General features: G+C 47.3%; 7 protein-coding genes across 7 annotated transcripts; 4 read left to right on the top strand and 3 right to left on the bottom strand.

The window, feature by feature from the left end:
• The first annotated feature begins 33 nt into the window (after positions 1 to 33).
• On the top strand, positions 34 to 3,812 carry EDB93DRAFT_1144616 (chloride channel). The gene is made up of 18 exons (XM_041449447.1): positions 34 to 212; positions 264 to 289; positions 348 to 515; positions 562 to 767; positions 825 to 977; positions 1,026 to 1,140; positions 1,195 to 1,286; positions 1,343 to 1,420; positions 1,471 to 1,578; positions 1,636 to 1,853; positions 1,911 to 2,084; positions 2,136 to 2,316; positions 2,395 to 2,518; positions 2,570 to 2,635; positions 2,692 to 2,799; positions 2,847 to 3,043; positions 3,093 to 3,157; positions 3,213 to 3,812. The coding sequence occupies exons 1-18, from the start codon at positions 139 to 141 to the stop codon at positions 3,421 to 3,423; spliced, it is 2,364 nt and encodes a 787-aa protein (XP_041308028.1). The 5' UTR covers positions 34 to 138; the 3' UTR covers positions 3,424 to 3,812.
• Positions 3,813 to 6,187: 2,375 nt separating this feature from the next.
• Positions 6,188 to 7,035, bottom strand: EDB93DRAFT_1250173 (uncharacterized protein; the record flags this gene model as incomplete). Its single annotated transcript, XM_041452962.1, has 2 exons — positions 6,188 to 6,871; positions 6,928 to 7,035. The coding sequence occupies 2 exons, from the start codon at positions 7,033 to 7,035 to the stop codon at positions 6,188 to 6,190; spliced, it is 792 nt and encodes a 263-aa protein (XP_041308027.1).
• Positions 7,036 to 8,739: 1,704 nt separating this feature from the next.
• On the top strand, positions 8,740 to 9,534 carry EDB93DRAFT_1240490 (GAF domain-like protein; the record flags this gene model as incomplete). Its single annotated transcript, XM_041451764.1, has 3 exons — positions 8,740 to 8,850; positions 8,912 to 9,008; positions 9,125 to 9,534. 3 exons carry the CDS (start codon positions 8,740 to 8,742, stop codon positions 9,532 to 9,534), a joined length of 618 nt encoding a protein of 205 aa, XP_041308026.1.
• Positions 9,535 to 9,570: 36 nt separating this feature from the next.
• Positions 9,571 to 12,530, bottom strand: EDB93DRAFT_1240489 (tRNA synthetases class I (C) catalytic domain-containing protein; the record flags this gene model as incomplete). Its single annotated transcript, XM_041451763.1, has 13 exons — positions 9,571 to 9,935; positions 9,991 to 10,162; positions 10,218 to 10,473; positions 10,522 to 10,628; positions 10,678 to 10,806; positions 10,866 to 10,973; positions 11,027 to 11,256; positions 11,314 to 11,614; positions 11,670 to 11,789; positions 11,843 to 12,112; positions 12,162 to 12,258; positions 12,309 to 12,397; positions 12,444 to 12,530. 13 exons carry the CDS (start codon positions 12,528 to 12,530, stop codon positions 9,571 to 9,573), a joined length of 2,331 nt encoding a protein of 776 aa, XP_041308025.1.
• A 1,622-nt stretch (positions 12,531 to 14,152) lies between these two features.
• Positions 14,153 to 16,170, top strand: EDB93DRAFT_1144570 (Gti1/Pac2 family-domain-containing protein). The gene is made up of 9 exons (XM_041449446.1): positions 14,153 to 14,311; positions 14,395 to 14,595; positions 14,647 to 14,800; positions 14,856 to 14,887; positions 14,949 to 14,973; positions 15,025 to 15,095; positions 15,145 to 15,266; positions 15,326 to 15,968; positions 16,021 to 16,170. Exons 2-8 carry the CDS (start codon positions 14,558 to 14,560, stop codon positions 15,676 to 15,678), a joined length of 795 nt encoding a protein of 264 aa, XP_041308024.1. The 5' UTR covers positions 14,153 to 14,311; positions 14,395 to 14,557; the 3' UTR covers positions 15,679 to 15,968; positions 16,021 to 16,170.
• A 1,311-nt stretch (positions 16,171 to 17,481) lies between these two features.
• Positions 17,482 to 19,279, top strand: EDB93DRAFT_372288 (Gti1/Pac2 family-domain-containing protein). Its single transcript, XM_041456218.1, has 4 exons — positions 17,482 to 17,817; positions 17,867 to 17,922; positions 17,971 to 18,071; positions 18,123 to 19,279. Exons 1-4 carry the CDS (start codon positions 17,569 to 17,571, stop codon positions 19,190 to 19,192), a joined length of 1,476 nt encoding a protein of 491 aa, XP_041308023.1. The 5' UTR covers positions 17,482 to 17,568; the 3' UTR covers positions 19,193 to 19,279.
• An 805-nt stretch (positions 19,280 to 20,084) lies between these two features.
• Positions 20,085 to 21,502, bottom strand: EDB93DRAFT_1144546 (transcription factor IIA alpha beta subunit). The gene is made up of 5 exons (XM_041449445.1): positions 21,406 to 21,502; positions 21,242 to 21,343; positions 20,437 to 21,168; positions 20,290 to 20,381; positions 20,085 to 20,241 (listed from the first exon to the last, which is right to left on the bottom strand). The coding sequence occupies exons 1-5, from the start codon at positions 21,421 to 21,423 to the stop codon at positions 20,226 to 20,228; spliced, it is 960 nt and encodes a 319-aa protein (XP_041308022.1). The 5' UTR covers positions 21,424 to 21,502; the 3' UTR covers positions 20,085 to 20,225.
• Between the last annotated feature and the right edge of the window lie 67 nt (positions 21,503 to 21,569).

Genomic DNA, 21,569 nt, shown 5'->3' with positions numbered 1-21,569 from the left:
TTGGGACCCATCTGGATTCTAGCTGGGTGAAGGTGGCAAACCTTACCGTAGATGCCGTTCGGCCGTCCGACTGAATCTAGAGTGCTGACATAATCGTCACTTTCATACTTACACCGAAGTGTTCTCTACAGCCCTGCCATGACGCGAACTGGCGCACAGTATGGAAGGCAGCTCGATAACAGAGATTATGAGGAGGAGATAGAGCAGATTCGGTGAGTGATTGAAATAAACCACGTACATCGCCTGTGCTGAGAACTGGAGAGACGCTATGAGGATTTTACGACCATTGGTACATACGTTTGCAACTTGCCACGTCTATTAACTAACTACACGTGTCACACCGCCAGATTGGATTCAAGACTCGATAGTAGAGCGAAACAGACGCCTACGCAATTTAAAGGCAGCAAAAGCGGCATACCGCGGTCCTCGCGGCGAGATCACGCCTACATGGGTGTGGGCTCAGTTCTGGAGGTTTCTGAGAGCTGGAGAACCCTGGCTTGTGATAAGTTTAGTTGGTAAGGATTGCACATCGTCATAATTTCTTGACTGACAACGTGCTAGGCATCTTCATCGGCATGAATGCTGCTTTAATTTCAATTATCACGGAATGGCTCTCGGACATAAAAATGGGATACTGTACGGACGGGTGGTGGTTAAACTCCCAATTTTGCTGCTGGGAAGTTGAAAGTGACGAGGAGTTCTGTCCTTCATGGCATTTGTGGAGTACGGCGAATCTGGCACGGTGGTTAATCTATGTTATTTTCGCAGTAAGTCCTCTCTAACTTCATATCTTTGAACTTGACAAAGTCAATGTCTATCTGCAGGCTGTATTCTCCTTTGTGGCGGCTCATCTTGTTCGTAGCATGGCGAAATATGCTGCTGGATCTGGCATTTCAGAAATCAAATGCATTCTCACTGGCTTCATCATGCAAGGGTTCCTCGGGTATGCAACATTCTTCATCAAGAGCCTTACGCTTGTGAGTTATCTTTCTAATCCTGTAAACCATGTTACAGACCAGAAATAGCCTTTGGTGATTGCTTCTGGGTTGTCCGTTGGTAAGGAAGGCCCTTCGGTGCATGTTGCGTGCTGCATTGGAGCTATTGTCGCAAGTTGGTTCCAGCGGTTTTCTCGAAGCCAAGGTTTGGGTTAACACTTCTTCATATATATATATATCTTCATTCCACATAATCAAGGGAAAATGCGTGAAATTATTACTGCCGCTAGTGCTGCAGGAGTGGCAGTTGCTTTTGGGTCACCAATTGGCGGTGTTCTGTTTTCTATTGAGGTACCAATCCTCATATTTATGGCATTTTTTGATTCCAAAACTGGCATTTCCAACAGGAGATGAGCCAGATGTTTCGCATCAAAACGATGTGGAGAAGTTTCGTATGTGCGTTGGTAGCGACGTTTACGTTATCGGTCAGTGAATTCCCTCCCCTCATCCTCCCATCTTGACTGTCTCATTTCAGGTGATGAATCCGTTCAGAACCGGAAAACTTGTGCTGTTTCAAGTGACATATAACCGTGATTGGCATTTTTTCGAGATTATCTTCTTCATTATACTTGGAATATTTGGCGTAAGAATCTTATATTCCTCTCATTCCCTTTGTTGACAGTGTCGCCCGTCATTCTAGGGACTCTACGGCGCGTTTGTAGTCAAATTTAACATGCAGGTAGCTGCATTTCGCCGAAAAAATCTTGCAGACCATGGCGTTGCAGAGGCTGTTATTCTTGCGACCCTCACTGCGGCTATTGGTTACTTCAATCGTTTCATGCGCATTGACATGACAGAGATGATGGCAATTCTATTTCGCGAGTGCGAAGGTGGCGGAGATCATGACAATCTATGCCAGTAAGTAGTGCACTGATACGTCATTCAGCCTACATTTTTCTCATCTTTTCCTACAAGAATGGCTGTTCAGTGGCCCATGGCAAACTCTCTCATTCTCGCTACATTCATACGCATGGTATTCGTTGTGATTTCTTACGGGGCGAAGGTCCCCGCCGGTATCTTTGTACCTTCAATGGCTGTTGGGGCAACTTTTGGGCGGATGGTTGGCATCATGGTAAAAGCAATGTATCGGTAGGTGTACATCACTGGCTCTCATCACAAAATTATGATCACTCTCTGTAGTGCTTATCCTAACTCAGGGATCTTTTCCGTTTGCGACCCGAATGTACCGTGTATCACACCGGGAACTTACGCCTTTCTTGGCGCTGCGGCAGCCCTTAGTGGAGTCATGAGGATCACCGTGACTGTTGTCGTTATCATGTTCGAGCTCACTGGAGCATTGACGTATATCTTACCGACTATGGTAAGCCTGATAGTCCAGTCTTACGATTAAGAATCTTGAACCCTCGAAATTAAAGTCCTTGATGCTGATTCTCTCCAGATTGTCATACTGGTAACGAAGGCTGTTGGCGACTTCCTTGGGACCCGTGGCATTGCAGATGAGGCGATTCGATTCAATGGCTATCCGATCCTTGAGAACGAGGATCATGGCGTCAATGTCTCAGGTTAGTGTTCCGATTGCTACTCACATCCATGCCATCCTCATGTTCACGAAGTTTCGGAGGTCATGAAGAAAGATCTTGATATTCTGTTTGCATCTGGGATGCTTGTCTCGGACATTGGTACGCTTGGACAGATCACCTTTGACCAGAAAACCCTATTGATTAATGCTTTTTAGAGCGATTGTTGGCATCCACCAATGTGAAAGGCTTTCCGATAGTTGCTTCTGAATCATCTCAAACGCTTGTTGGGTACATGGGCAGAACTGAATTGCGCTATGTGCTAGGTATGTGTCCACTACATTTGACTCTTGTGTGACATAACATAGCCTAGACAAGGCTCAAAACGTGGGGGACATATCCCCAAGCACGCCCTGTGCGTTTAATAGAGAAGCCTCTGACCAAGAGGACTTTGTTTTATCAGACATGACTTCTGGATCGGCCCTTGGTGTAGAGGAAGACGTGGCAACGGAGCTTATAGAGACGAGCGCAACTATCGATGTGCTTAAACTCTGGCCATGGGTGAACCAGGTACTGTACTTCGCGCGAGCTCTTTGACATTTTTTGACTTCTCCTAAAGACACCTCTTACCGTATCTCCGCGCCTACCACTGGAGATAGTAACGCAATTATTCAAGAGAATGGGGTACGTCCCACTTGACCTATACAAATAATGCCCTGCTTTGACCTCTTATTGACAGTCCCCGGGTGATACTTGTCGAGGAACACGGATTGTTGAAAGGTCTGGTAACAGTTAAAGATGTCTTACGGTTCAACGCGGCAGAGCAGCCCGTCGGGGATTTGCATTGGAATGCAGGTGAACTGGAGGCGATTCTCGACGTTATGTGGAATTGGGCAGTAGGGGTTGTGGAAACTTCCATGGAGTGGTGTAGACGCTTGATATGTCGGTGAGGCCGCCATGTCTACTTGCTGTCCTAATAGATTGTGTGTGTGCTAACCCATGCTTCCCTAACTCTTGTGTGAAATTGCGTCGATTAACGTGATAACTTGGCGACGTATGTCGACATCTTTCAAACGAACACAGGTAGGACGGAGTAAAGAACGTGCTGATCCTCCCAAAAAGAAGTGAGGACGGCACATCTTTAATATATCACCTAAACAAATTCTTCAAAAGTAGGAGCGTACAACCACTGGGGACATAGAAGTTTTATCGTGGTTTGGGCATAAATTTTCAACATGAAGTACGACCTCGAACCTTCTGTGCTGAAAATTACAGGTGAGGGCCTGCTGGTGTGCCACAGCAATGACAGCACCATTCTGGCGTCAAGCGAAACATACTGCTGAACATAAATGAAGTTGAGTGGGTCCTTACGAGTGATGCGACGTACGAAACACAAAAGATGGGGTGTGCAACTAAGTCGCTGTGCAAAAAGAGTCAAGTCATTGATTCATTGAAAGCCTGTTCTGAACAAGCCACATTGAGTGTAACTCAGGTCAGTGTTCGTAAATAGGCTTGTCTTAGTTTACATTTTAGTACGGATAAGTCTGTTCCACCAATCGCGTTGCTCCATCATCACCAACGCCGTAAGCTCACCGTGAGCCCATCAAGCTTCTTTCTGATAAGCGGAAATTATGACACATGGGGGGTTTCAAGTTTCAACATTTTATCTCTTGCAAGGTTTCAATCAAAAGCAGATCTGGACCATTCGAGCCCTAGCATAGAGCGTTCCAGAGCACTCTAGAGTACCTTTCGGATGTAATTTCACTGGCGGCAAAAGGTGGTAAAATGTTAGTTTCCTCGCTGCGTGAGGGCTCGTTTACGTGGGATGAGTATAACCGATCGATGAACGCTTACTGACTTGCGGCTAATGGATCTGTGATTTTTGGCGACGCTGCTCTATCTACGTACTGCAGGGCCACATGCGATGGTGGCGAATCCGCGAAACTGTATAACCTTGGAGTCTTCTTTGTGTTCGGATCGCCTTTGTAGCAGTTAAGATTTTATCAGCGGGGTGGATTGCGCTACAGAGCCCGGTAGCACTCTGTAGCAAATTATGTTTCCCTGATGTTGTTGCCAGTGTAGCTGTACACTACGCGGGCGATACAGGATGCTGTTATTAGTATGACAGGAACACGCGCAGTATCGTAGGTTTGGCTCACCTCGGGGAAAACCGTAGAGTCTCAATGACTAGCCTGAGATTTGGGACCTGTGGTTATGACTGATAAGTACTGTGTTATATCCATCCAATGAAACTACGTCCGTCTGTAGCGACCAAATGTCATGCATGACATGAAACTCGTGATCGCAATATCCCCGAAACGATATCCTCCGCGAATGTTCGAATACGCCGAAGCTGTTCGACTCCCGAACGTTGTTACGATGTCCTATAGGAAAGGTACAGGCTTTGTCAGATAAACTCTGAAAATGACCACTGTGCATGGTCTTTTTTTCGGAATGCCCCGCCGATACGAACTTATTAAATAATTTTTTTGAATACCGCATCAGGGGCCCTAGACAAACGTGTTAACTTTTTAAACATATTCAAGAATCAAGATCTGTGTCCTGTAACCTTACTGTGACCCTGCAGAATTGATGTTCGTTTGTTGTGGGCCCTATTATTGAACTATCTTATTTTTTGAGTATTTTCCTGAACACGCAATCAATTTAACCAAAAGTGCATAAGATTTATAAACCTACTTTCATTGGGAACATTGGTAGCAGTGTAGTGATGACTGAAGATCGCGAAGCCTATAATACGCGCGGCCTCCCGTTAGATTGATGAGAACGGAGTACTCGCATATCATGCAACAATGACTATGGAGCAAGTTATTCTTACCATTATCCGAGAGATATGATCGCATTTGAAATCGGCACGGCAAATATGTACAGCACGACTCTTCGTCGGTTCACCCTCTTCCAGCGTAATCGCAAAATCTGGGGTGAGATCTAAAAGGGGAAGCAGAAGAGAATTAGCGGTTTTCACGGTTGCGGCTCCTGGAGTTCTGGGCACTTGCAGTACATAGGGCTTCCGAAATTCTCCGAGGTCAGGGAACTTCGATGAGTCGTTCGATATGTAAGTTCTAGTAGGTAAGGCTCAATAGGGGATTGACACTAACGAATTGACGTACTGGAACTTAAAGCCACCGGTGATTGGGGAATGTCCGATAGACTAACGTACACGCCCAAAGTTTCGTGAGTTCGCAGCCTGTTCAGGTGGCGACAAACTAAGGAAAAATCTGATCATACTTTTTTGATCAATAACAAAAGAACGTGCTACGTACAAAATTAAGTCTATACTCTGTGCGACGAACAATCAAGCTATCACGGCAAACGCCGTCGGTCTACAAACGAGTTTCCACAGCTCGAGTAAAAAGCTGCGGGTCCTGGGGAGGTCTCGCTGAACACAAAGAACGCGAGAATACTGAAGTTTATGAAAAAACCAAAATACAACAAGCTCAAAAAAGTGAAGATGGGAAAGTCCGCGCTCGCGGAAAGACATTGTGCTATGCAAATAAGACAAAGTCCACGCCACCAGTGGACCGTGAGCAGTCCTAAGGAAACAAGTCAATACAGAAAGCCACGGCCAGTTGGATATGATCTCAACTCACCCAGTACGCACAGTGCCTGTCTAACACAGACGCCCGAATTTCGGACTGAGACTTTGAATGTATGCAGCCCTCCTATTCCTAAATTCACAAGATTCGCACGTTCCCTTTACCTGTGCTTTTTAAGGGCTGGTAGCTCCATTGCAGGTTCCGGCTCTAGCTGGGATATGCGCACGGGAACAAATACAGGTGCGGGGGAACTGTGCTTGGACGTTTGAAGGCGATCAGATGCAGATGGTCTGATAGTGGAATCCGATGTGAGACTGCGAAGTTGTTGACATGATATTGGTGGGGGGTCATGGTCAAGTAATGAGGTTATATCATGTGCTGGCATATAGCTGCGTGGGGAATGCGACAGGGTGTCAAGTCCGACACTAAGCGCGGCAGGAGTGTTTGGATAATCTATCTCTGAGGCGCGAGATTGAAGACGAGGCTTGATTAAATTTTCAAGCTCGAGTTCCTCATCTGTTGCGCTGATGCGAGAGCTGAGGGAATCTATGGAGATGCGCGTAGGGAAAGCGGAGAAAACAGTATCTCTTGCGGCGAGAAGTGTTGATGAGAGTGATGAAGTAGATTCAAGTGATGAGGAGACAACGACAGTTTCCTGAGTACTAGAAGAAGTGATTTGCGGAACAGCTCTTCGTTTGGTATGACGTGCACGATGACGAGGTATGATGAGTTGGGTACGGATGTGGATTGGGTCTGATGGCCATAGCTGATTTGCATGTCGTAGTGCTGAGAGCGACACGCCATATCGTAGAGCGATTGCAACAAGTGAGTCACAGGGGGAAACCTACGAGTGGAAGTTTGTAACACATCACATGTTTTAAGGGTGGGAGAAGGACAGACTGTGTGCAGGATGTCATCGATATCATGGTGGTCCGGAGTAACTAAATTATCTGTGGTTTTATTCGACGCGTCGATTGCAGAAGGGTAGCCAGGAACATAATCCGACATTGTTGTTTGAATTTCATCGATATCTGTGCATGATACTGAAGACCTGCGCAACGGGTGATAGCACACTTCTTCTGAACGACCGGCATCGTCTACATGAATGTGGTCGTTTGTTGACTCACTCCTATGAGGTCCTTCGGGGTGCGACGAAGTAGCAAAGCCATGGGTGAGGTGCTCATGCCGCTCGTCAAGTTCAAGCATGCGAGTTGAACTTCGCGGCAGACCGGGCAAGTGAGATGCTAACCCTAACCCTTACACAATTATTAATTCACATAGACAAATAAATAAATATCGCATTTTCTCAACAACACACTTGCTTTTTTTCATATACAGAAGGAACAGTCAGTTGAAACTACATAAGCCTTACAGCACTTGTTGGTATGTATATTTTTGACCTGTTCTTTCTATGTCTTATCTCATGTTCATACCCTAGCTTCTCAACTTTGTGCCCCACGTTTGCACCTCACCGCGGTTTCAACTTACTTGATATATGACTTTCATTTCTACTGCATCTGTTTGATGTGGCACCCGTGTCGTGTCTTCGATGGTCGTAAGTGCTGCTATGAATTTCACCGCATCCGTGGTAATTGCAGGGGGCTATTACCTATATACTCACAGTTCTCGGACATTGTCTCCGGGTCGCGACTCTCGGCGACCCAGAGAAGTTCAGCGCGAATTGGAAGATCGGCTCCGTTTTGAGGTAAAAGTGCTAATACGAAGGAACGATTATCTTCGGTTGGTATAGCTGGGGGAGACAGGCTAAAGGAGAATAACTCACCAACAAGACCTACAATCGCCTAGTAGGTTTGCTGAATTCCGCGACTCAAGAGTGAGCTAGCCAGCAGGGAAGTAGGCTCTAAATGGGTTGTTGACTTCACATCCTCGTTCTATGCCTGATCGCCGGCTCAATTATTACTTTATATGTGGATGGGTAATTTTCGCAGTTTTGTACTCCTGTCCGCTGACATACTTTCAAGTTTGAGTCCACCGTGATATACTCCATTATATTACAGCCCACATCTAGATTGGGTGTACTTGGTATACCTCGTCCAAGACATGGATTAGCTCTGATGAAGTGTATAAAGTAAACTCCACCGACAGTCTGGCTCACATTACGCATTCGAGGAGACGATCATCCAAGAGAATCTTTCGGATTCCGGTCTATCACAAACTTTTTATCAACCCGGATAGATGGGAATTATATTCAATGTTCGTCTTCTCACCATTGTCATAAGCATGCAAAATGCATTCTGGACTCTGACCGAGATTCTTTAACTCATGTTGTGGCTCATTGTGCTTACTTGCATCATGATCATTGATCAAACTATGATAATAATGCACTTATCGAGGTCCTATCACGAGAGATATTCCATCGATAGAGGATTCAGGAGGACTGAAAAATGTTGTCCAGAATTTTCAACCACACTTTATACCATCTCCTAAACGGTGTAGTGGCTGTAACGTTTTTCGCGGAGTAGCTGAATTGTTCGTTAGGAATTCATCTCACCCCTCAAGCTTGTAGCAGTTTGGGAATGCTTGGGAACGCTGACTCTTAACCCTAACCTCACCTTGACCTGAACGGGACGCCCGATCTGGTGAGTTCGATTTTTCTCATGACAAGTTGATTCAGACTGAAGACAAAAAACTAAACGAAGTATTCAACTCCATCGCAGTATCGTCGTCAGGCTGATTGGCTGCTTTTTGCAGATGCCGCACGCCGATGCATCTTTGGTTCCAGACTCCATTAAGACTAAGTCTGAATTCTGGACTCATGTGTACGATCAGCTAGAAATTTTGGTGGGAGGCCAACGACATTGGGCAAGCTTCGATACCATAATATTTAATTCGACCCAAAACTAAAACACATTTACATATACAGATCTCGAATTTGTCCAATGCTGCTTCGCTTATTTACAACTCCCTGCAAGCTTTTCCCAGCAATTTCGGGGATGGGGATCGTTCGGTCAACTGGTGTGGTGAGTCCTCTATTTTCTACCGCCGGTATCAACAGTCCAGTCAACAAAGGACGATCGCCCAGCCCATCCTTTTTGTGATGACACGTCTTGCTGACTGTGGAATTAATTTCTCACAGGTTTCTATCTCATCTCTTCCCTTTTCCCTCAGCCCCGATTCACTGATGCCTCGATGGACCCCAAATCTCAAACGCATGCTTTCAATAATATGCTTTTGGGACCCTTTTCCGGCAGGCCTGCCTGTCAATGGATCGAGGTCTCCCCTCGACCTCGAGGCGTGTGTGGAGATGCATTTGTCAAGCGCAGTACCATTCTTGTTTCAGACGTCTTGACCTACCCTGGGCATATTGCCTGTGACGGCGATACAAAAAGCGAGATCGTGTGTCCCCTCATTCTTCGGAAAGGGGGTGAAGATATCGTACTGGGTGTCCTGGATCTTGATTGCCTTGCGATTGGAGGGTTCGATGCGGACGATCAGGTCGGACTAGAAAGAATTACAGCACTCATCATCAGATCTTGTGACTGGTAGTGATACAGCAAATGAAACGATGAATGACTACGGTGACTAAGACCCTGCCACAGATTCTTGCTCTTTCTTCCATGCAAGAAACTCCTCATGCAATTTCTTTTGTGTATCCCACTCCTTCCGTGCCTTCTTTTGTTGGTTTTTACTAAGTTCTTCTCCACTTCCAGTGGCAGTAGGAAGGCCGTATTCATCCCATCGGATATACATCCCCTCGGGTACGTTGGGAGGCCGGAACATCTCTTCGGGAGGAACTCGCCCTTTCTCTATCTTTGCGAGACGCTTCTGTCGTACCTCTTCAGCTGCAGCCGCCTTTTTCGCTGCTTGGGCATCTAATTTCAGCCGCTTTTCTCCCCGTGCCTTGATGAGCTCCGCCGGGGACACGAGCTTGACAAGCGCCTTGCCATCTATAGGAAGCAGAGTCAGTTTGAAGAGAAACAAGGCATTTCTGCTCTAGATCACCTTCTTGATCATCGAGCGCGACGCCCAAAGGCACAAGATCGTCATCGCGCAGTTTATCGCAGAGCTTGAGTATTTCCTTCAAAGCATCATCGTTTTTAGCAATAGCCAGTTGACGAACGCCGTCTCTGAATGAAGACAGGACGCGAAGGGATGGCATCAGCGTTTCTTCTCGCTAAGCCGTATGATCAATATCAAATAGCATAGAAAATGCGCAACAATTATCTCACGTTCACGCCACCGGCGCCCTCGTCTTCTTGCCCCCAGCCGATCTCGGACGCCTGCCCTTCGCCTAGCCCGAACATGCGGAGCATGTCACCAATCCATGTCGCGGACTGCTCCACCACACCGACATTGGCCTTCTTTCCTGAGCTGTTAATGTAGATGTTGATACGCGAAACTAGGTCACGTATAACTTTGAGCGCTTCAGGTGTATTAAAGGAGTCGCAAAGAGCAGTGCGGAAGGCCGTCTTGCTATCATACAAACTGGCAGGGCGTCAGGGTGTGGTACTCGAGAGATATTGCCTGTTTGACCTTTTCATGAGTTCTCGTTCAGCGTCATTGTAGTGATGCTCTCCATCTGACTGATCCTCATGTGCCCGTGCCTGACTTATGATCGCTCTGACATTTGTGAAAAAATTCTGTACGATTTCTCAAAATATAGCGGATATTAAAATACGGAGAACTTGCGTTGAATGTAGCCTCAAGGGACTTGACTTCGCCGGTCATCATTGATTCAGAAAAATCGATCTTCGCATTCCATAGCTGCGTTAGGAATGCGAGTCGTAATTGCCGGGCTGTGAACCGTTGAAGTATCTCCTGTGTGACCGGCCGTATGAGTAAGGCGGAGAATAGAACAGACACCCAAAAGTACCCACGTCAATCGTGATGAAATTTTTCAGGGATTTGCTCATTTTGAGGCCTTCGATGTGAAGGTGACCAGTATGGATAAAGTAGTTAACCCATGCATCGCATTCATGGTAAGCCTATCACCACCTTTGCTTAGAAACGTCCATGGAAAGTACTGCGACGGACTGACCTCAGATTGAGCCATTTCATTGTCGTGGTGTGGGAATGCAAGGTCTATACCACCAGAATGGATGTCCATGCGATCCCCAAAAATGGCACTCGCCATCACAGAGCACTCGATATGCCAGCCCGGGCGACCTGGACCCCAAGGTGATGGCCACGAAGGTTCTCCAGGTTTCGACGCCTTCCAAAGCGCAAAATCAGAAGCAGATCGTCGTCCTGAGGTGGACGAGAGCACGCCTGATGTCCCAAATGACCAACGTTATTGATGGAACGCGCACTACAAAATCAACACACCTTCGCCTTCAGCTAGTAATTCTCTATTCCCTTTACTCCAGGGCTCCAACTTTGCATAATCGTGCCGATCAGATGAATCAAATGCACCTGTATCAAAGTAGACACTGCTTTCGAACTCATAGCCGTAACCATTCTTGATGATACCCTGAACGAATTCGACCACTTCAGGGACGTATTCTGTGACGCGAGTGACGGTATCTGGGTAACGGACACGAAGCCGCTCCATGTCTTTGAAAAATCGACCTTCCCAGTATGCCGCAAGAGATCGGAATACAGACTGGTCTGTGACAGTATCTTTGAGCTGTGCACATGAATAATTAAACTGCCAGAAAGAAATCATATCAAGAAAAACTAACTTTCTTGTCAAGGGCAGAGGCGAGAATATCACGAGATTCATCAATAAGTCTGAACGGTGAGTCACCCTGATTGGCAGATAGTGCATGCCTTGCAGCTTCAATAGCGGCCAGGGTCCGACTCTACATTGCCAAATCATGATTATACGCCAGGAAACGCGCAAGAGAACACCTACAGCGGCTGTAAAATGCATGTCAAACTTCTCATCTCTCTTTAGGCATTCGAATTTGCGGCTCTGATCACGCGCAAGCCCAGCAATTTGTGGCCATCGCGCCTCTTCTTCCCCTCGTGAAGGTTTCTCTTCGTCCGGCAGACCCTTGGAAACATTCTCCCTGACATAACTTCCCCATGCTTCACTGACTTGCGACAGTAGATCGGCTGAAAGCGTGGTAGCAGAGTTTCTAAATTGTGAAAAAAGATAATTTTGACGAGCTCTAACGATGATCTTCAGGATGTGTAAGACGTTGTTTCGATCATACAAGGTGATCACGCACCTTATCGTCTATGTCGGTAATATTCATAACAAAGTGCACGTCATAGCCAAAATAGTCTGACATTACTCTTCGCAAAATGTCTTGTGTGACATAATTCCTGGAACAACGTCAAAATTGCAGTATATTTACCATGGAGCAAACCCTGACCTCGCGTGGCCCATGTGAGAGGCATCGTAGACTGTGGGACCGCAGTTATACCATTTGACATGGGAACCATCGATAGGTATAAATTCCGTCTATCAGCAGTTAGCAGATCGATCTACACCCAGTTCAGACACGCACTTTTGTCTTGGTTAACGAATTGAAGATCTTAAGAACAGGTTGGTCAGTTCGACGAGGTGGGTGCCATGCCGGTTGCCGAAGAGCCATCACTGCGTCCTTTGATGTATTCACTGACCTCCTGTGTGGCACAGATGCTCGGTATCCAGAACGAACAATACTACTGACTGAAGTTCTGATCATGCCATGGAGCTAGAGCTACTACTAGCTGGAGTCATAGGTGTGCTTATGTAATAAGCGCCAACGGCTGAAGTTGACCCGAAGTTCATGTTTCGGTACTTTCTCGTGTCCTCCAGCTTTATGCCAGCATCTCAAGTTTTCACCGCGCTAACAGCGAGACTGAACCCTTGATGGCCTCAAAGAGCGCTTGTTTCGCTTTCTTTCGCTAGCGTAGGATGTGGCCGCCGATCGGAGGCACTTCATGTGACGCTGAGTATTAATCTCTTTTATCCGCATTGCTAAGTGATGGGACTTCATCCGCTGAAAGGAAACTCTAGCGACCCTCTGAAGGCTTACGAGGGAAAAGTAGCTCTCACGCAGCGGCGATCCCTATAAACAACGTTCTGACTCCTAAACTCGGCTACGTGATGACAGGTCCTATTACCTTCGTCTGCCGGTGCAATCCGGTTCTCACAACATCCTTGGATTTCACATGAAACTGCACACGCTCTGTCGATGTGGAGATGCAGTGGTCCTATCTGATAGGCTCAGTCACAGTCTAACTACTCAGGATACAGCCTTGATCTGGATACATCGAAGTTGAGCTTTCGGTATTGTACTAGCGGATCGAAGCAACGGAGATCACGCAAGTTCGCTGAGCGGCAAATACATCCTGGATGAGCAGATTTTTTTTTTCAATTTAATCAAGCCGACTTAACTTTAGTCTTTTAGTGATAGTCGTTCGCGCGGTCGGAAATTATAGTCTCGTACGTTTCGCTCTCCGTTACTCGGAATTTGATCTTGCGAAATGCAAAATACGCGTTCCATGTTTCAGCTCAAGGTTCGTGTCGTTCGCGCTGTCGTAAATGACAGTTTTATGTTACTTCCCATTCCTCGGAATATCTTAGGTCCGATCGAGTGAAGATGCAATAGTCCAATTGTTTCAAGCTCAAGGTTTGCTAGACAGGTGAATACTTGGCTATGCATCGAAGCGATCGCGGACCATGAGTTCTTAACCTAACCACAACTAGTTTGTAATTGACCATTCTTGATGAACAATTCAAGTTCTCACTACTTTGCCAAAGAAGGATTAAAGGAGGTCTGTTTGCAATCTATATACCTTTCTAGGGTTTAGTTCGCTCCGACGGGCGAGGGTTACTCAGACTGTTGGTCTAGCACAGCAAGATCGTCCTTATATCAGACAAATCGTCAAGCCGAATATGAACGCATCAACGTATGACGGCCCGTGCGCGGGGAATCGCCTAGTGCATGAGAATCTTCAGTTTTCCGGCATTGTCGAGGTACTCTGATTGCGCTTTCTTTCCACCCTGTCGCCGATAACGTACCTTGCAATTCGAATGCGCACTTTCTTGCGCTTGTACCTTTTTTCCACATACCGCCGATATTGTCCAGCGATAAATGCTTACAGTGCCATGATACTCAGGATATTTGATTGGCCGCGAAGCCCTGCACTTGTCGGTTGTCGAAGAATAGTGGTTCCTATTTTTTGTTCGTATCCATACAGTGCCCCCCGGAGATGGAATAATAAGATTCTAAAACTCTATTTTACTGTATACCCACTCCCTTAAATTTGTTCCATGAAAATTTGGCCATGACCGTATAGGCGGTTTCCCATCGGGCTGCGCGCTCAACCACCCGGCGTGCCGCCGTCAGCCTATCAGCCGATTTACTACATCAGAACGAGAGTTAAGGTTAGTATATCATGACGTTCTCGTTAGACCCTAAGCTTGTCCCTCGTTATTTAAGGAGCTTTCCCATTCCATTAATTATTTAGTCTGCGCCCATTCCAGCTAAGCCAAGATCTTTGATCACATCAGGTGCTGTGCAAAGTCCTCCATTTATCATCCCCAGTCAAAGCCATCACTAGCTGTGCCAGACATTGCCACCACCCACCTACTTCCTCCCAGATTTCTTCTCCTTCCTTCATCCCACTCGACATGCAACAGCAGCCCACCTGCACTAGCCTACGTGTGAGGTGAGTATTCGTCCTCAGTTCATTGTGACCCTATGACTCATGGTTAGTAAGATCACCCCAAGATGCTCAAATCATCTTTCACGCGGTAGCTCTTGGAGTCTTACCCATGGTAACCCGTCGTTTGGACACAGAGGAACGGCGTTCGATAAGCTCGGGTTGCGTTTTCGTTTGGGAAGAACGAGGGCCAAGCCCGGAGGCTACCGGGGTGAGATTCCATCAGTGATGGCTGCCTTCCAGACCACGCGCTAATACGACCACAGCTCGGTATTGAACGATGGACTGACGGCAAGAGGTGATTTACGATGATGTTATATGTTGATTGTGTGAATCGGCTAACATGAATATGAATGAAGGTGGGGTCCAAGCCGAGTCCGCGACGTAAGTTTATACTTACCTTACGTCGATTTGTCATGACTGAAGGGTTTTCAGGAATTTCTTTTCTATCAGGAAAAAGACCCTGAACCAGTCGATATCGACCCAAACTCAGACTCTGATACCACGTCTGTCCGCTTTTCCCTTGTTTCCATCCGCCTGACATCTCAGCGACAGGATCGGATCAAGTCCCTTGGTGCAACCTGGCGCGAACCACGAATATGTGCGTTCCAGTTTGGTCAAGCAAACGTATTCCGTCTTCGTTGAGACCCCAATGGGACGGAAGAAATGGCATCTTAGTACGCGGCGCTGTTCTAGACATTGAACTAGCCGAAACTTAACTTTTGCGTTTGCTCAGTTGCCTATTTCACTCACGACAGCCTCGATTATCTCCGAACCGTGTCTGACCTTCCCGACCTCGCTCGTATCGTTGTGCCTCCAGGGAACTATAGAAGCGCTCGACACAACACGAGCAAGAACGGTCGTGCTCAGCGAGAAGAACGACAGGTCCCTTTCGCCCCTCAGTATGCTCCGTACCCCTCACCTCCCCGGGTCCAGCATTCCAATGACAGTCCGCACTACCCAGGACGTGCGCCACCTCGAGACGGCCAATCGCTAGCGCCCCTTACGTACCTTCAAAACCTAGCTCCTCCCCGAAGACACCCGTTGGATGAAGAGGCTCTAATGGCATTTTACCCTCGCTTGTGTTGAACTTCGTATTATGTTTTCTTCGCACTGTTTTCTATGGACTGTAGAATTAATAACCTATAGACCTGCAAATGCCGTGATGTTATCGTTTTCATCATACGTTATTCTCTTGGTCGTCTATCAGACCAATCTCGTGTTTGTACTTATACTTTTGCTTGCGTCACCTACATTTACATTTGCGCTTTGACGACATAATTTGCTTCCTACGTCCCTGAATTGATATCTTGTCCTCAGTTGAGCTTGACAACCACACGAATTGGGCAACTGTAGTACTTGTGTGACGCGGCACTCAGCTTGAATGGCACAGCTTCTCAGTGGACGGACTAGTAAGCAGCTAGTACTTACCTGAATCATATGTGTTGCTCTCACGAACTTGATCCCGTGTGTATACACTGTCAGACGCTTTTCTTTCAAATGGTGAATGCTGTTGAATGTGTCCGATGTAAAGACCGCAAATACTGCTCCAGAACGCCACTGTCCCCGCACTATTATCTTATATACATCATGTTTCCTGCATTCGGTTTTATTAATCAAGGTTCCAGTACATTCTAGAACGTAGTAAGGTGCTGTTGGCTAGAAGTACTTGACACACTCAAACTCAATGGGTGGTGGAGCTGTGATACCGTTCGCTGGGGAGAGTTAACTCTAGCACTGGCAAATCATGCGCAGCATGTGGGCATCAGGGGACCATTTCACGTACAGCACCCATCTGATTGATTCGCCCTTGCCGGTTCCGACCGCCGAATCGTTCTTATTCTATCACAAAGCAGATTTCAATCGATCCAGGCAACTCTGACGTGGCTATCATATGAGCCTAGAATGATACGTTGAATAGTCTCAGTAAGAATGGCATACAAAGATAGCGAGCAAACGTGCATCGTGAAAGAGGGACTGATGGTATTGGGTAAGACGGGGTTCTTGGTAGGCGTGATACCCTGCGATAGATCGGAATATCATGGCCTATTACAAGCCTCGGTCCTAGGATGCATCCGTAAATTGGCGATGAACCTTGAAAGATGCTCCAGGGTATAGGCTATTGGATGTGGATCTTGATGTATGCCGTCCGTATTACATATGAAAGACCATAGGTTCTGGCAGGTATGGAAGACAACCATAACCAATCAGGTGGAAGAAGATCTGGTCTGGGCATCAACCGCGCCGTGTGAGCGCATCTTCAGGATCGGTATGATATCGATGAGCCAAAATATGTAAAATTGGGCGCGATAAATAATAAGACTGCGGCGGTGAATGTCAGAAAGATTAGGATTTAAGTTAGGCGTTTTACCAGACCGGCATCTTGTGTAGTTTGATTGGAACACGTGGTCGCACAGATGAAGCTTGAGCTTGACGTCTTGTTCAACGAGTTAGGGAGCTGGAGCGGAGGGTGCGGATGGGCGGTTTCATAGATTGAAGCAACCCTGGAATATCTGATAATTATGTAAGGTATAAAATATCCGAATTTTGAACATTTTGAATATTTCAATCTGAGCCAGGCTGCCGCGGGGAACTGTTTTATTTATGAGTTATCAATTCAAAGAAGTCCCGGGATTTACCGAAACTCAAGGGAAAAAGGGAGGGGGGTGCGTTTTGATCGCAGTTAGAAATATGGGGGACTTGAAAGAAATTGAGTTGTAAAGTGATAGAGTTTCGCGCTGTAATCGAGATTGGCGACAAGCCTTTTGGGTCGTCGCCACCAATAAGATTCATCAGGTAGTTTCCAAAATTGGCCCAAATTAGAGCAACTGACTATGAACGGAAGTCAGCGGATACCCCTGGTACAGAAAATAGTTTAATTAATTACCAAACCATCTTCTGCTCCCCAGATCTAGTGGCCAATATATACCATACCCATTCTATTTGCCTTCTCCTTGTCCCCGTTTCACATCACCACACATGCAGCAACGACCCACCTGCACTAATGTTCGCATACGCTCCACTCGTGATGCTCACAAAATATTCTATGCAGTACAGCTGCGTATGCTCCCAATGATAACGAGGCGCCTTGACGCCGACGAACGTCTCGCCTTGTGTTCAGGTTGTATCTATGCATGGGAAGAAAGAGGCCCACACACTGAAATCACAGGCTTGGGTATAGAGCGTTTTACAGAGGGGCGTCGATGGAGTCCCTCACGCGTCAGAGACGTTCGTTCTTTCAAAATATGTCCTACCACTCTGCTAATATCCCTTCAAGGAATTTCTCTTCTACTACGAGAAGTATACTCCTCCAGCAGACGCTGGTCATTCTGGGTATGTTCGTGCCCTAAACAATCGTCGCTAAATTCATTATCTTATTAGGTCATCTGAGAAACAGCCCCCTCGAGACTGGGATCCGCTGGTAAAACAAACTTATTCAGTTTGGGTTGAAACGGATAAAGGTCGCCGCAAGTGGCACTTGAGTAAGCACATGTGACATTCCAAAATATGGACCTTACAAAAGCTATTTGTAGCCGCATACTTCACGCAGGCCACAGTCGATGAGCTGGGCACCATAGACAACATACCAGGTGTCGCTGACCTTGTGGTGCCAGAAGGAACCTTCCAAAGCACCCGAGTTGGCAAAACTCGCAAGGGGGAAGACAGTCGCTCAAGATCCGATGTTTTGAAGTCAACGAACTCTACCGTAACCCGGACGTACGCACCGTTCCCTGCATATTCGAGCCAGTCTTCCCACTACCCTAATTCGCCACAATCACCATATGCTCAGTCGGATGACCCGTACCGCTCAGGTCCGGGTCAGTCTTCGCAGCAGCTTCGTACGCCCATATCTGAAATACCTCAGTATTCGGTACCCCCACCACCCCCACCACCCTCTCTCCCTCCTCTTCGTCCTTCATTTGAAGATGACTACAAATTCCGTCGTCCCTCGCTCCCCGCCATACCCCCGCCAGAGCATGGCTCAGCGTATTATGGCCGCAGAAGCTCTGCTGATTATTCCGTGTCTGGAACTATTCCTCCCTTGGCCAGGACTCGTACAGACACATCATTGAAGCCCTTTGCTGAGTGTCATACCTCCAGTGATCATGGGTCTTCTCCTGCGTTTGGAGCCAGCATGAATCACTCTCCTGCTTCGAGTAGCGCAAGTACACATCGTGCATCCGAGGACCTCTACTCCTCCAGGCCTTACTCGTGTTCGTTTAACGTCCGCCCATCACGCTCGCCGCCATCCTCTCCCTTATGTCGCATCCGACCACCATCTACTGTTGGCAATTTCCAGCCTGTCTCCCGAGTGACAGATGATGATAATAGAGAACCGACTCAGAGCGCATTTTCGCTTGATAACTCAGCCAACTTCCCTTCCCCTCATAATTCACCACCTATCTCGCTTCCCCCTCCTGCGCAGCTTTTCCGGTCAGAGCCTACCCCACAATACGAAGTGCCGCCTTCTGCAGATTCAAGTAGCATTGGACCGCAGCGTGTTGGCTTGGCACCCTTGCATTCCTTGCAACGCAGCCACCCCTACAAACGAGACCCTATGGACGACAGAGCCCTTCGGCTGCTAGGACCACGTTCCGGGTGACTATTCGCTGGTTGCATGCCGTCAGGCGATAAGTGACATGTCATCGCATCGCATCACTGTCCGCTTGCGTCCATCATTTTTGCGTAAGACGCACATCACTGACCCGCGGGAAGAGATATGTGTACCTGTGATTAGGCGTGCTTGACTTTTTACCGAGCAAGCGTCGTTTTTCTATGCGGTCCTTAGCAATCAAACGTTCCTCTTCTTCGCTTATGGTGTCATATATCCATAAGTATTCCTCGGTACATAATTGGTCTCGCGCTGTCGAATACGAATTTGCAACGAATACGATACATGTGTACATATACATATATTGTACTTTGGGTTATTTGAGCATGCTGTCGCGGATGACCTCTGTCTCGATCTTCATCTTGATCTTGGTGTGCATATCTGACCTTGTTCAGTTATATTAATATCCTGGCGCGTGTGTAAAAACCAGCGTCAAGCCGTAATATTTTATGATAAAAGTACAAAGTGGGTACCGTTATGGCGTATGTAGGGGTCTGGGGCGAACCTGCAACTGATATGTGAATGAATAAATATATATATATATAGAATGGCTTGAGAATGGCGGCCTTGAACTTTAGGAATTCGTTAATAAAGATATAGATAAGACTCGGTGAAAATAAACTTTTTTGTCGCAAACGGGATAGAGACGATGCGCAAGACTTGACGGGGTTATACGTCGGATAATCCGTTCGGCTCAACGGCAGTTTTTATTCCGTGTTCACGGGGTTTTTGTCAGAGAAGGACGACTAGAATGATTCAATGTGAACCGAGACAGTGGAAGGTTTCCTACGGCTTGGCGGGACCCCTTGCCATGAACTTTGTATTGTTCCACTTTCTCGGTTTTTGAACTTACCATAGTACCGATCGCTCAGGTTCAGACTGGTTTGGTTAAAATGATGGAATTTACGATGCCTGGTAGAATACACTGAGGTTAGATGACATGAGGACGAAGCTTATGTCCAAGATAGCTGCTGAGGAGAGCAATGACGGATAGAGGTGCCTAGTAGCAAATCTGGCACCGTGACTACCACTCGAATTCGCTGCGTGGTGTAAGTGCCAACTCATCAATTGAGATTAGGACCACGCACCCAGTGCATTTGGCAAATAGATAATCCTTCCCGTTGATATGGATCATACCGTCCTTGAGGAGGCATTTCCATTTGTTTTTGACACGGCCGACCTGAGAATCACGAAATGAGCTCCAAAATCTAGAACATAGATGCAGAGTTGCCCACCTTATCGTATGTACAGAATACGATATCGGTCTCGCCTTGTCCACCCTCTTCAGCGTCTTCTTCGCCCTCGGTGTCCGAGTCGTCGAGGTCGCTGTTGATGGCCTCGGCATCCTCCGTGTGCGTTGTCGACGATAACTGCGATGGTTGAGGAAGCGAAGGATGAGATGCACGAGGCGCAAAAGGCTGGCTAGGCGGAGGAGAAGGTGAGTCTGATTCAGATGATGAAGGTCCATCAACCTGAGGGATCCTCTGCCCCGGTGCTCTAGCTTGAGGTGCAGGCGGACTGGCAGCAGGGGGAGCACTGGGCGGTTGATGTTGAGGAGCTTTAGAAGGTGGCTGCGGGGCTTGGGGCGCGTATGGCCTAGACATAGGTGGACGTTGTATGTGCCCTGGGTGAGGGGGGAACGACAGGACGCCTTGCTGTCCTCCCGGAAAGCCTGGTGTTTTGAGACCGTTCAATTGAGGCCCGGGAAGCGGAGGTAGAGCGTATGGCATGCCCGGAGGAGGCCCACTTAGGACGTAACGATTATCCACTGGTTCTGTCTTGACTTGAGGACCCTGGGGTTGCGCGACAGGAGGTGGTGGTGGAGCATATGCGTGCGGAGGAGGGTAGTGCGGATGATGGGGAACCATCATAGGATGTGGAGGGTACATATGATGGTGCTGTGGAGGCGGAGGTGGCTGTGGCTCAAACTCTGCAACATGCGATGCAATGACTTTGCTTTCCCATTTCTGCAAGAGCATTCGCATCACCGAATTTCCTACACTATAATATGAACGGAAATGATAAGAAGCATATACTCACATGTTGCAACTCTGCGAGAACTTCTTCGCTGACGCCGTACTCGTCGAACTCGGGCTTAATGGCGGAAATGACTTCGTCTATGACTGCGCGGTAGATGCCAGGCTCAAAAAATCTCTCTGTTACCAGACTGAACTACTACAAACAAGTTCGGGTGAGTAGCTCACCACTATCTTATTCGACATTGTGAATGTCGCCAGCGACGATTGACACAGCGAGCTTAGGATAGGGTCGTGGTGGGGGAATGAGGAAGTCCTTTTATACTTCAATGGCCTGCGAGAGAGGCAGGTAAATTCAAACTCAGCTGGACATCATCTCCGGCGTTCCCACG

Source organism: Suillus bovinus (assembly GCF_016758785.1).
Source record: "Suillus bovinus strain UH-Sbo-P2 chromosome Unknown EDB93scaffold_25, whole genome shotgun sequence".
Lineage (NCBI taxonomy): Eukaryota > Fungi > Basidiomycota > Agaricomycetes > Boletales > Suillaceae > Suillus > Suillus bovinus.
This window is presented reverse-complemented; position numbering and strand designations above follow the sequence as displayed.